The sequence below is a fragment of the Vidua macroura genome, chromosome 2 (genome assembly GCF_024509145.1).
Source record: "Vidua macroura isolate BioBank_ID:100142 chromosome 2, ASM2450914v1, whole genome shotgun sequence".
NCBI classification, from domain to species: Eukaryota; Metazoa; Chordata; class Aves; order Passeriformes; family Viduidae; genus Vidua; species Vidua macroura.
Genome location: NC_071572.1, coordinates 106787742 through 106802407, shown reverse-complemented (window position 1 = coordinate 106802407; position 14666 = coordinate 106787742). Strand labels below are relative to the sequence as shown.

At 39.5% G+C, this 14666-nt stretch overlaps 1 protein-coding gene across 2 annotated transcripts in view; it reads right to left on the bottom strand.

The window, feature by feature from the left end:
- Positions 1–303: 303 nt before the first annotated feature.
- The window catches only part of NRIP1 (nuclear receptor interacting protein 1), a 74005-nt gene continuing 59642 nt past the window's right edge, over positions 304–14666 (bottom strand). For both annotated transcript variants that reach the window (XM_053970484.1, XM_053970485.1), the window contains one exon: positions 304–9123. In XM_053970484.1, coding sequence (XP_053826459.1) covers positions 5277–8765 — 3489 coding nt within the window. In that variant the 5' untranslated portion in view covers positions 8766–9123 and the 3' untranslated portion in view covers positions 304–5276. The remainder of the gene's footprint in view (positions 9124–14666) is intronic.

The window sequence follows — 14666 nt, the reverse complement described above, 5'->3', positions numbered from 1 at the left end:
TTCCCACTTAGAGGTTTCCAGTTTATGGTCACTGATTTCAAGTTAATAAGAAGAAGGGTATTTAAATAAAACGTAATACAGAGCTTTGTGAAGTAAAGCTGCTAATCTGATTTAGATTGCTTCATTTCCAGCTCCACAATACTCAGATTCCAGTCAGTAGCCTTGCTGAAGGCTGTGTATGCCTAAGTTCCTGGAGGTACTTTCGTTATCAGAATTTGCATCAACAGCACTGATGCAAAGAGCCCACTAACACCTCAATAACACAAAGTACACATGAAATAAAGCAGATTTAAAAACCATCAAGACAATGCATTTTTCTCATTTATTCAAATCTTCTGCAGGAAGTAAACACTGAAAGATTTTAAAAAACTTCACACTGCAGTATGTACAGTTTTGTGACATCACATGAGGAAATTAATTTCTAATAAAAAAAATGAGACCAGTTAAATTACTGAAGACACATCACAATAAAACTGGTTGTGGTAAAATCCCAAATTCTTATGTATGGCAATGAAAATCAATACTCCTTTGTTTTACAGGGATGGAATAGTCCAGGTACAATATTTCAATTACGCAAAATGGAGTCCTGAACTTGCATGACTTATTATAGTTGTATGAGCACTTCATGTTTTAAAAGTAGGTTTGCATTTTTTTTTTCCAGACCCTTTTGAATTGAAGCACATTCTTTCACAAAGCTAAAATATCACAGCAGAAGTCATGTCCAGAAGTGGAATACTGTTGTGTTTTGAACTGACCTGACTTGTTAAGACTTTTTTTTTTTGCCAACGCACAGATGCACAGGGTCCCCCATGCATTTTTCATGCAGCAGTTAATCACAACTGTAAATAAAAGAATTTCTCTATACATTCTTCCAGACTTGCAACTGTATACATACATGCAAAAGTTTTTAAACCTATGTGATCATATTTACACTTATACATGGAATATACATAACAAAAAAGATTAAAAGGTTTTTTTTCCTTTGCATTAGAACAATACAAAATATGTATTTTTCATTAAGGAAACCACTATTTACATCACCTTTTAAAAACCAATTTCAACATATTATAGGCGTAACAAGTCAACATATTTACATTATATATAAATATATATATATAATATATACTTACCAGTTTACTCCTCTGTAAGATGTGGCAGAGAACAAACTGGTAATATCATGTCACTGACGTCAATGAGAGCTGTAATACTTTCACCAACATTAAACAGGGAAAATTTAAACCACTCCTTTATTTTAAAAACATCTGTAAATTAAAGATTTAAAAACATCACTAAGAGTAAATGGCTACGAAAAGTAAAAGTTATGGCTGAATTCCCTTTTGATCTCATATAAACTTCTCAAACCGAGCTGCCCAGCTATGTGTAGAGAAGCCCTCCAGCTCTCCACTTTTGATTCTGTGGTCAAGTGTTACCCACCATCTTTTCCTCAAGCTTTGACAGAGGAGACACTAGAAACCTGGATATCTGAGTCCCAGACACTTCCTTCTGGAAAGGAAAGGCATATCTGCATGGCAATTCCAAGTCAATCCCCAAATCCAGCGGGTTTGGGCGCTCCACCAGGCACTGGTGACACCCCCTCGAGCAAGGCACTGGGGTCTCCAAAACACAACTGCTGCAGCCCCAGCCCTTCCCAGCTATGTGGGGCCAGAGTTAATTCAGGTTAAAGTTCAGGCTGCAATTGCGCTCTTAGCGAGGTATAGAGACAATTCCCTAACTCAATTCCTCACGGGTCTGAGAGCTGGAGCTTTCCCCCAGCAGTCTCTGCTGGCTGTAAGTGGGATGTGCTCTCCCCTCCCTCCCTGCTCCTTTGATGGTGGGATCACACACCAGCACCCACTGATGCTGCACTGCTCTGCCCGTACAGCTGCTGCTGCCAAGATCTGCCAAGACCCCATTTTGCTTCAAATCTGTAGTCTAAGGGCCTAGAGGAAACAGGAGTTGCTGAGAGTACCGAGGGCTACTCAAGAGATGACCTTGGTTTGTGATTCATCTACAGGGACTGGTGGAAATCAGGGATCTTAGAGCTGCTTGGGAAAACGTGGCCAGCCCTACCAGTCCCTCCTGGGACAACAAACCCAGCTCCCACATCCCTCTTCTGATGGAAGAGTCCTCAAGGAAAAAAATAGCAACTCCTTTTTACTCACCCATGCTACAAGACAAAAAATAATTAAAGAGCCTTTGGTCCTAAGGTGTCAATGCTGTAAATGTGGATGGAGTAGATTCAAAGAAGACCTCTCTTCCCTAGGGAGGGGGTAACACCAGTGATACTGGAGAATTCCATATAGGAGGGGACAGCTGCCCACTTAGCAGCTGACTGAGCAGTCCCTTGGCATGTCCTGCCCTCTCTCAAGGGCCTCAGCCTTGTTACCTGCTGTTTGAGAGTGCAACGTCTACAGGAGATAAGAGTCTTCCATGAACACCACGTCCCAAACTTAAATTCTTGTATATTAGAGTTTACTGACGTCTGTGAGAATGGCAATACCCTTTTGTTAACATCAACTAAAAAGAAAGCTAAATCCTTAACTGGTCAAACTGTTAACATTTTAACTTAACTGTTTTACAAAACTTTCAAAACTAAATGTTCAAAAGTATATATTATAACAATAGACTACCCTAGAATAAATACAAAGGTCAGTGCATTGCTTGATTCCAGTATTATTTTTTCTTGGGGTTATAATCTCTTCCCCACTCTTCATCTCAACTTAGCTTTGGAGAAGTCTTTTCAACCAGATAATTCCACATCCTCTCATGCTGCATTTTTCTGTGGTGCTCTTCAAGCAAATTATAACCCTGTATTTAGTCTGGGGACCATCTATTATTCTATACTGTATATATCTCCTACCTATATACACATTGTTTCAAGAAAAATAATCAATTAAGACTTTAAAAGACATTTAATGGATGGAACAAATACCATCTTTTTAATATTTCTGCTGGGTTGACTCATATAAAAAGAATTCAGTTCCACTGTCAATCCAAAATATACTTTATCTCATTAATGATTATTCTATGAGACATCTGAATTGTCATTGGGCTACTTATAAATGCAATATTAAAGACAAACAAAATTTTATTTTTATATTATACTTCAGACAATGACATTTAAAATGATATTAGATTTGTGTGAAGGTTTTAAAATATAAATCTTTTTTGTACAGCCCATTAATATATTATGCTTCACCAAAGTAACATAAAAATATATCTTTAAATTGCTCTGTTATTTCTCATAAAAACCAGGGGGAATGTTTTATACCAGATACTGCCAAATATTTGTGTTCCCTAAAGGAAGGTATCCCCCGGAGGGAGGCAAAACAGAATAGTGGTGCATTTTCCAGCTGTCAGACAGAAGAAGTCCCTTTTAGTAGGAACTGCACTGGAAAGAGGAGGAACTGATCTCGGGCTGGGGCAGGGACAAGAGGGGGACAACAGCTTGCTCTGTCTCAGCAAGCCAGGAGTCTGGGAAAAGGATCTGTGAAACCAAACCAGATGGAAAAGAGCAAAATGCCCCGTTACTCATGTCTGCTGTGCAGACATGGGATGGACAGAAACAGCAGTTTTGTCATGTCATTGGCTCGCAGTGGAGAAAACAGACAAAATTAAACCAGAGTGCAGCTTTCATTATTTGTGCAAGACAACCGCTTAGCTGCTTGCTGATGGCAGAGAGGATTATCAGTGAAATCAAGAAGCCACAGAGAACTTTTTTTTTTAAGGGGAGTAAAAAGCTCAGCAAAACTTCTGCTTGCCAATAATTGATATAATTTAGAGGAACTGGATTTTGTCCTCTTCCTGCCCCCAGAGAAATAAGGGCTGCAAATGGAGTTAACACTGATAGTGTTAACAGGAAAGGAGAGCCACACGACTCTTCCCCAGCCAGCAATTCTTTTAAGATGTCTCAGCTCTGACTGCAATTTTCAGTTCCTCCCATCTCAGCCTGATATTGCCAGATGTTACAAATCACAGCACAGGTGGGGATTGAGGAAAAGGGCAGAGAAGGATTTCTCAGATATATCCCACTATCCATTACAGAACATGACAAAACCACAGTTTTATCCTCAGTGCTACCTGGAAAATTATTCTAAAGCCAGATTTTCTGCAGTGAAAGGGCAGTGCATTAAACCATGTATCAGCTGTTCAGAGAGTAATAAATATTGGCAGATTATAGATTCTTTTCCCTGGTTGTAGGAAGAGGCCAACACATTTTTCATTAAAATCCTATTCCATCTTTGAGTGGAAGTCTGATGTGCTGCTTTAGTGCAGTTGGTATTCTTCCACAGGGAAGCAGGATGGTGCTGAACACACAATTCTGCTCATCCCCTTCACAAGCTTTCCAGCATTTTCCTCACTGAATACATGTACTAAGCCTTCTCAATCACACTACTCCAAGAGGCATTTTGGCTTTCCCCTTTTAGGCAGGAAAGTGACAGGAATGTGCCGACAAAAGGACTCATGCAGTACTTGCATGGCCTATGAAAATCTGCCTTTTTTTATAAAAACCTAGAAAAACCTCTTAATTCTAACTAGTAACTCATAACTATGGCTAAGAATTCTGAGGAAGGCATTTGTTGAGAGCAGGGCAAGGAAGAAAAATAGATTTTACACCACTATTCTGGCAGGACCACAAACAAGATTTAAAAATAACAATATAAATTTTGGAAGCACTAAAAAATACATTTCAGTGCACTTCAATTATTAACACTGACGCAGGTTTTCCAATATGACGAGCTAATACCTTGGACGGACTGCTCCACTTCTTACAAGTTATTCTTAAAATTTCACAAAACATATTAAAACATTCAAAAAAAAAAAAAAAAAGTACACTGTCTCTATGCTCAGGCTTCAAAAAAATAAGGATTATTTTACAGGGAGGGAGGAAACGCAGCATTACCACCACCTAGGCTGTATGCTTACACTTTATGTTATACCAAAAGCTTGCAGATCCAAATAAGACTCTGATCAAAGAGTACTCATAACTTAATCTGATACATACAGAAACGTCTTTTACAAATTACAACCCTTCTAGTTTCCTTGTGACAATCTACTGTAAAGGAAATTTTATCTACATGTATTTTAAATAACATCACCAGAAAAATAAAAAGTTTATCAAATGAAAACGTTTCAATTAGACCATGCTTTTTTTTTAAAATCATGCTCAATTTATACAGTAGTGAAGTTCATACTCATTTTTCTTTTTTTTTTTTTTTTTTTTTTAAACAAAGATTCAAAACCGCTGATTGTAAACTCACTGAGGAGGCTACAGTTTATTCTGGCTCTTTTTTGATTGTTCGCACTTTTTCCAGAAGTCCATGCACTTCTCCATTCACACCACCATGCTGATGGGAGGTGTTACTCCCCATATGGCTGTTGTAAGGGCTTCTTAAGTTACTAAAAGGAGTTTTAAGCTCTGTGTCAGATGTCAACTCCTCTTTGATTGTAACACGAGTTGAACTCTCGGTAAATGAAGGTTCATTCCAAATTTCTTTGTCGTGTGCTTCTTGGCTGCTGACAGAGCTGCCACCTTTCTGTAACATGTAGTACAATATTGGATTGGTTTTGGTCAGTCTTGGAGAGTCTTTCTCATAATCATTCTTGTCCATGCCCGTGATCACCCATCTGATGGGGCCCTTCTCACTGGGCACGGAACACATGCTAAAGTGGTCGGGCTCCAGCCTGGACACCGTACTCCCCAGATGCTCAGGGAAGGGGGAGCTGGCCGGACTTTTTACTGCTACAGGATACTGAAATGTTCTGTGATCTACACAATTGTTCTGCTGCACAGGGCTTCCCACCAATGATCTTACTGAAGAAATGGTGAATTCAGGTTTATTGATTGTTGCACTGGTTTTGTTTCCTTTTTTCTTGCCCTCTGTTAGTATATTATTCCTATGTTGTGACAGATCTCTCTCACAGTTTTCAGAGAGAAGCAGCTGTTTCAACACATTAAAGCCTTTACTATCTCTAGACCAACTCCTATTTTCAGTTTCACTATTTGAACCATGACTTACAGCATATTTAAATTCAGCATCACTTCTGCTGAATTTCAGTTCTTGCTGGTTAAGCAAAGGCCCGTACAGTGCCTCGGTAGGAGAAGCGTGATTGTTTCCAGCATCAGACACATTACTTTTCATCTTTTTTAACGGGCTTTCCAAAGGCTCAGCATGAAGCTTCCTCTTCTTCGGTACTGTGCAAAGACTCTTGGATTCCAGGTGTGTCAGCTCGTTGTTTCGGTGACTCCTGTCCAGCTCATCTGCAGGGTAATTGTCTTGATTCTGTCTCAGCAACCTACTTAGCAGGCCATTTTTGGAAAAAGAGAAATCTTGAGGTGAAACAGGCTCAGATTTCACCTCCTCGGATGCTGGAGAAGCAGCTGTGTTTCTCTGCAGTGAATGAACAAACCCTTGGAATTTGTTACCCTTGCATTCTCTTACTTGTTGTGCATTTGAATTATAAGGAACATTTGATTCGTCAGACGGTTCAGTTTTTATTTTCACCGTCAATATTTGCTCATTCAAAGCCTTGTCTGTCTGTTCTTGAGAACTTTCATCTCTTAAAAGCATCCTCTCTTTCTTTTCATTTTTACCTTTAGTGGGAGTTCCCAGAAGCAGCTGAAGGACAGTGCGCCTTTCAAGGAGATTTTCTATTTCCGAACCTGGAAGTCCTTGTTCAGCGGGTGCGGGCTGACAACTGAATAGTTTGTTATTTTCTTCATGCATACTCAATTTATTCGTAAGCAGAGGGCTGTTCAATCTATCAATCAAGCCCACAGGTTTATCCATGTTCCCTGCCAGCAGCTGTTTGCTAGCTCTTTGTTCCTCACTCGACATGGAACTCTGCATGCCGCACTGAGCCAGGTTCTGCAGCAGCTTGCTGGCACTGAATGCCGAGGGGTTCTGGGGACTATCGGTCCTGCTCAGCTTAGCTCCTTGAATTTCTTTGCTTTTGGACAGGTCTATCAAGTGTTTAGATGCAGAATTCATCAGTCTGTCTGGCTGGATGCTGCAGGCATAGGGTGGCGAGCTCCGCTTGACAGCCAGCGACTGGTGTGAGAGATTTATAGGAGAGTCTGCTTTTGTAGAAGCCAGCAAAGGTGGAGTGCTTAACGGAGTCATTCGGTTGGCACTGGGACTGTCAGTAACAGGAGTCCTTTTCCCAGTCTGTACAGTGAATTTTGCCACATCAGCTGCACTGTGTGGTCCCTGAGGATCATTACTCTTGTCTACCTGCTCTTCAGTCTTATGCCCAAGTAACAGCTGAAGTAGTGTTACTTTCTGGTGGGGATTCAGCTTAGAAGCTTTCGGAGTGTCTTTCTCTTCCTTGTTCTCTGGACAGGAAACTTTTGGATCCCAGTTACGAAGCAAGGACTGAGTCAGGTTATCCAGTGATGCAGGTGGACCTGCATCTGGTTTATCTGTCCTCTGTTTGAAGGATAGGTCTATAGGAAGACAGTTAGAATGGGAGCTTTCATCATCACTGCTGTCTTCTGTAAAACTGGGATTGTTGTCTGAATACTCATCAACAGTTGTTGGTGTGCTGCTGTCTTCAAAAACACTGGCTCTCTCACTCTGCTCACGCCCTTTCACGTGCTTGGTGGTGTTCTGGCTTTTCAGCAGATGTAAGAGCAAACTGTTGCTGGGAGAGGTTTTCAGGTTACTCCTTTCCACAGTACTTTTGTATCCCACAGTTTTGGGAGGTGAGTGCACGATTCCCACCGAACTCTGAAACGGTACCATATTGCCTTTGCTAGCCACTGTTTTGGGCGATGATCCTGCTTGACCATTGAGATGGCTTGTCATTCCTTTGGCCAAACCAAATTGTCCCATGTCCTTCTGAGCACTCTCTTGTAGCCTGGCCATTGCTGCAAGTCTCTCGCTTGCAATCTGATTGGCATTTTGTGCTTTTAAAGCATGTTCCCTGGAGTACTGCTGCAAGTGGGCTTCACTGGAAAGGAGCAAAGCCAGCTGGCTGCACGCTACGCTGGGCTTGGGCGAAGCAGCAGGACTGGATCGTTTCTCTACCATGCTTGCAACAGCTTGTAATCTTGCAGCACACGACAGGGGCTCATTCATCACCTTAGGGCTGTTCTGCACTGCATGAGGAGATTCTATAAACCTCTCTTTGGGCAGGTTCTTAGTGATGTCAGGCAGGCTGCTGTCCAGCTTCTGATCTTTTGCTTTGCTCTTCTTCAGCAGTGTCTTCAGGTGGCTGGATGCAACACCGTAGCACCTTAAATCTTTCTCCACTTGTAAAGAATCATGGCTAAGAGAATACCCTTGCTCCTTAAGACTCTGTCTAATCTGCTGTGACAGAGCAACACTCTGCAGCCTAGAGCTGAATGACTGAAGCAAAGAGGCAAGTAATGTGCTATCCTGTTTGCCTTTAGGCACATTTTCAACCATGCCAGCCAACAAAGCTTCCTTCTTTCCATCTAAATCTACAATGGAATCAGACAACCGCCTTCTCTTCGCTGCATTCCAGTCTTCTGAAGACTGTAACAGTCTTGCTTTTTTGAGGTGCAGCATGCCAGATCCCCGATACGTATTTGTGTTAATAACTGGACCATTACTCTGACAGCTGGGAAATATATTTCCTGAAATCTTAAAGTTTTGATCCTCCCCACTATGCCCAGTGGACTTTTTGTCAACTGCAGTACCTGAGCCTCCTGCTGCTTGATGCATTAGTAATCCCTCTAGGTAAGTTAGAACAACAGAATCCTGGTGCATCTCAGAGCCAAGCTCTTCTCCATGAGTCATGTTCAATAAAAGTTTCCAAAAAGGCTCTGTTTCTGTTCACTTCAAAGACTAGTTTTGCTCAATCAAGATGCAGAGTTAATAACAGGTAGATGTCTACAGTGCTTTCTTAGAGACTTTCAGAAACAATAGAAAATTTATTATCCTAGGCAGGCTTCTCCCAGTGTACACTGTTTGATGAGCCAGGTTTCCAATCATAGCAATCAGCTGATATCTAGGATATTTGTCGACGACGTCTAGGAGGAACACTCAAAACATGGTTTCACAGAAGAAAAGTTCCATTAAATATTTGCTGCCTTCTTTCTTCAGGAGGCCAGCTTGCTTTTCTTCCTTTTCCATCTCCACCAAGCACATAAAATTCCTAAGTCAGAAACACAAAACAAAAAACAAAGAAAATATTTAGGATTAAGATATAAGACATTTTTTCCTTAAAAAAACCCCTCCAAACCCAACCCCCCATGCATTGTCTTAGGCAGAGATTCATGATACATAAACAACACATACATTCCAGAAGAAACTAAAAATCAAATAAAGGACAAAATACATGGTATCCAATTTAAAAAACATTATGAAAACAAGTCTGAGATGAAGTTTTACACAAAAATTAAGCTTATTTATCATAAGCACAGCTACTACAAGTCTTCACTGAATTTCACTACTCTGCAGCTAAAAATAAGGAATAGCAAACCTGACATGAGAATCTTATTCTAAACAGAGTTTAAAAAAAATTCCATTGAATTTTACTTCACAGTTGCATAAACTTTTCTTCTGTAAATGTAAATACACAGGACACGCAGCATATCACTCTTAAATTGAACTAATAGGAAAAGGCAGGCCTAAAGTCAATGTTTAGTTTCACATTGCATAAGCCCTCAAATAACAGAGTAGACAGCATCATATATATGAGTACATTTCTGTTTGGCAGGTGGATGATATTGCTGAAAGTAGAAACAAAGTTGTTAGTGCTGCCCAGGACTATGCTAAAATGCAAAATCCAGTATGGTAACACAACAGGGGCAAAATCTGTTATTCTTACAACACCCAAACACCACAAGTTATTAGAACAATCATGTGATAAGAGTGGGGAAGAGGTTGCTTATGCTCCTGATGCAACATAAATCCTGGCATCAAAATCCTTCCTTCCCTGGAGGATTTTCACCTTTGCGTTCTTTCTGTACACGAAACATACGATGGCAAAACCAAACCAACCAGTCCCTGAAGTCTTGTTATTCTTAAAGAGTGTGTAATATCTCTACTAAATACCTCCTTGGATGGAGCACTGTGGAAGGAAAAGCTGTTTTAAAATGCACAGCAACGGCACTTGTGCTGGATGCATCTCTTCAGTTTCACTTATAGGGCTGGTCAATGGCAGCACGAACATTTCAGTCACCACACCTCAGTAATGAGACCATTACACCACACATGCACCTTCCTTCACTCACTCAGTACTAAACTGGCATAAATATTCAACATGAGCAAAGGTAAGTGTCCTTCTGCATACTGAGCTCTGTAATTTGCTTTCATGGGCTAAAACTCCATTGAAAATCTGTATTTATAAGTTTAAAAGGGATGTACATAGATGAAATCCTTGTCTCCTTAAAGTGAATTAATATTTTATGATTGATTTCCCAGAGGCAAGCTTTTAATTCAAAACCTACAGGCAACTTGAAGTCAGAAAATAATCAGATCTTAAAAATGTAAAGAATAAGAACTACTAAATAGCTGTAATGTTAACCATCCTTAATCTCCCTAGGCAAATATTCCCTTACTTGGTTTTAAGTCGTCTAGAAAAACTCTAAAAATTGAGCTATCTTAAAAAAAAAAAAAAAAGAGCAAAAAACAAATCCAAACAAAAAATATAACCAGCAATGCATTGTAGTGTAAATGTGTATATCCATGCATTTAAATATCAAATGCAAAGCTTTTAGCTTTTATTGAGGTCTCAGTACTTCTCTCAGAAATACATTAACCAGCATTTACAGAATTACCTGTGGAAGACACAGTGCTCCTTCAAACACGAAACAATTTAAATGTGGATTCAGCTAACTGAAAATTACTGATCATCTTACTGTTCCTTCAAAAACCTCTGTACTTCTGAGTGGGCTTTTACAGAGTTTCAACCCAAAAACAGAAAAAAAATCACAAATAACAAATCCTTAAAAAAAAACAACAAAACAAGATTACCAATGAAAACATCAAATATCCAGCAACAATAACAGCAATACAATTAGACTAATTTCCTCAAATATTTGGGAACACACGTTATCTGGAGAATATATTCTTCCAGCTTCCAAAAATATTGCATTTAAGACAATAAAATTGAAATTCTGTCAGGATTTCTGACTATCTGGTAAAAGCAAGGTTTACAGGACACCTTTAAGATATAGTCCCAAACAAATGCACCATTAAGCCAATATTCTGTACAACTTTACTCACTACACCTTTGGGTAATTCAAAAAAGACAACATAAAGACTTATGCTTACCTAATCCCTCAGGTACTCCAAAAGCCTCTTGCAGGAGATGACACTTGTAGCCAGTACAGTTTATATACAATAACTATTCTAAGAAGTGTCTTGCCACCTTTTTCATTTTTTAAATTTGATTTTAATTACCCAATGCTAGGGAAATACTGATAAATTTAATGAAATCAGGTTGCTGCAAAGAAGCCTCTTTAAAGATAATGAAATCTGGAAAGCACTTAACACATTAGAACAGGACATCAGCAATCCTTTTAAAAAGCCTCTTTTGATTTAGTGCTGTAACAGATATTACAGTGTTAAAATCTCACATGACAATGTCCATCTGAGGTGTAGTCATGCCAAATCCAAACCAGCTTTGGAAATTAATGTTCAGCAGGACACTAAGGCGACCACTCAGCTACCTTCTAAATACATACAAACTGTACAAAAGAACTTTCCAGTACCCACTGAAATGTTGTTTTTTTTTTCTTTAAATTAAATATTAAAGAAATTACCAGAGCAGTGCTAAGGAAAAAGAAAAGAAAGTTCAAAGAAAAGGCAGAAAAGAGAGAAAGGAGAAATCATACAGGAACAAATTTATTATTATTTCCCAGCAAGAGCTGGAGCAACTGCTAAGATCTATACCTCTCTAGACCTAAATATTCTATTTAATTACTATGACAAAATGAATTGGTAAGTTCATGTGCTTTCCTGACCACAACTACTCTAAATGCACTTTTTTGTCACTTCTATCTTCTCCCAGACTTCTGTATCATAAGAAATAAACAACCCCACTGTTGTGCAGAACCTCCAGGAGCACCAACCAATTACAGCTCATTAAGCCATGTTTACCTAGACAAAACTAAAGCAGTAGCAGAATCCAGAGCACAAATGCTGCAACCTGGTGCCCAAGTGGTGTGCTTCACTCCCCAAGTGAAGCACACCATGAGAAATCAGTTCTTCGGCCTTTTAAAATGTGCCTAAGGAGAAACTGTAGGCAGTATAGGGAAAATAAAGGAATATTAAAATGTTCACTGAACTGCATACGTCCAGAAAATTAATTCCACTTCTGCAGTTGTTGAAGTTTTTCTTTGTTTGCAAACTACAAATATATTTATCCACCACAAAGATTTTAAAGGAATAATAACAAAAAAAAACTTTAAGATCCTTTGCTTACCATATATTACTGCTGCAAAAGATAATGCAATCTGAGAACACAGCTTCTAATATGTTAAAGTGCAACAGAACCAATTACTTTTTGCTCCTGAATATTTGTTTTTGATTTTTAATGAATTCTTTGAATGAATGAAAACCTTAACTGCAAACCTGATGCTCTAAACAAACAGCAGACTTTTAGTTCACCCAATAGGTATTTCCTGCTATTTAAGAAATTCTAGAAGTTCACAGTTTAACTAGCAAAACCACATTCCAGTATCTCAGACTAGCGTTTGCAGTTAAATCTTTTTGCTAAATGGAACAGAGACCCACAGTAAATTAACAACACTAGACTAACAGTATTTGAGTACGAGGGTTACATAACCGGTTAGGTAATTCAAAAAATTTGGTATTATCAAGGTGTCATCTTCTGCAGTATCAACTGAAGATCATAGGAAAAAAAATCTTACAGAAACCATTAAGGAATTCATTTAGGAAACTGGCAATGGTTAGCAGATTGCCCACATGAACATTTATTAGAAGACACATTACCCAAACTCATGCACATTGTTAGAATGATTAATAGAGGTTGAGATTAGTATATGTTGACACAGATAAAATATTTTTATTAACTACATTTCAGAGTTCTTTCATGACTGTTAAACTCCTATAGCAATTTTATGTTCTATTTTTAAGTTGAGATGAATCAAAACATGCATTTGTAAAGCTAAAAATCAAACTGGTCTGTAAAATAATCTTCAGTTATTTAATAAATTTGGTGTTCTAATGCTTAGCTACTACTGGAAGAGTCAGGAAAAGCCTCTTACTAGCTTCACTGACTTCCCATTCTCATATTCCCAAGTGTAAAAGCTCCAGCCCACCACATCAGCCAATGGCTCAGACTGTCATTTTAATTATTACAGATTTGAGGAATGCAGTACAGTGATTACAGTGGCAGCTTGGGATCCAGGGGTCCAATTACTCACTGTGCTGCAGACAGGCTGTCTGACTTCTGGTTTTATTTCTCTGTACCCTGTTTTCCCAGATGGAGTAATAATAGATGGGAACTTCAGAAAGACAATTGAGGATAAATATATTAAAGGCTGTATGTTACTCAGCAGCTCCAGTATCAGCACTAAGTAAGAATCTAAAACACAGGATTTTAAGTGATTCCCCATCCTTATGGCTGCCTACAATGAAATGTTGAAGAGCACAATGAAATTAGGATCTCAATAAAAAATTCCTAGATGCACTGGGAATTGCAGGAGAATCTTGCAGTGAACTAAGAATGAGTGGGGGTAATGAGACTTGCTGTCTCAGAATTATTTTCTTATTAAGCTCAATTTGCACACCTTTGATTTCAGCAGGAAGGATGCTTTCAGAGTGCTGGTTAAAAGCACTTCAGCCTTCAGTTGGCTCTGGTTGCAAAGGTTCTGAGCAGCAAAACAGCCCTGATCAACAACCCCGGCACCAAATGCACCGAGCTGCACAAAGGAGCAGGTACTTCAATGGTACTTAAGCACGTGCTTTAAGAGAATCAAGTGTTTAAGTGCTTTGCTTTTCCGAAATCCACGCTTTGTTTGTGTCAGAAATCTGTTCAGATGAATGGAGCAGCTGAGACCTCTTCACAGTTTTGATTCAGGCAGCCAAGACATTTTGAAGGTTCCCTTTGCAAATGTAATTTGGAAAAAGAAAAAAAAAAAAAAAAAAAAAAAAAAAAAAAAAAAAAAAAAAAAAGGAAAGAAAGAGAGGCAGAAATAATCAGATGGCGGAGCAAAACTCAGCAGTAAGTGGGTGAATTCTCCCACAGCTGCACTCAAAAGAACTTGGGAATCCAGAAGCCTTTTTCTACAACTAATTCATTTAAATAAAATAAATCAGGCTCCTCTCCTACAACTAACTGTAGGGTATCAGTTTGAGAAAGCAAAAATAAGCTTCTTCCCAGGAGCTTGGCACATTATTCACTCCTCCTAGACCTGCTGACTGACTCCAAAAGACATTTTAAACATGGCAAGGATAGCCAATCCCTTTCAGACAGCTCGGACAGGAGAGGGCACATGAGGAGCTCCTGCTGCTGCCGGGAATTCTGCAGAGGCTCCCGAGACTCTGACCCCACCAGAGCTGGCATTCCCCATCCCGAGCTGGGGCTGTTCCCTCCGGGCTGGCACGGAGCGCACGGCAGCACCGCTCCCTCTGTGAAACACCCCCTTGGATAATGCCGGATTAGCAATAGCCACGGCTTCACGGCCAAGTTCTGCACGAGCAGAGGAATGGAAAAGCCTTTTCCCC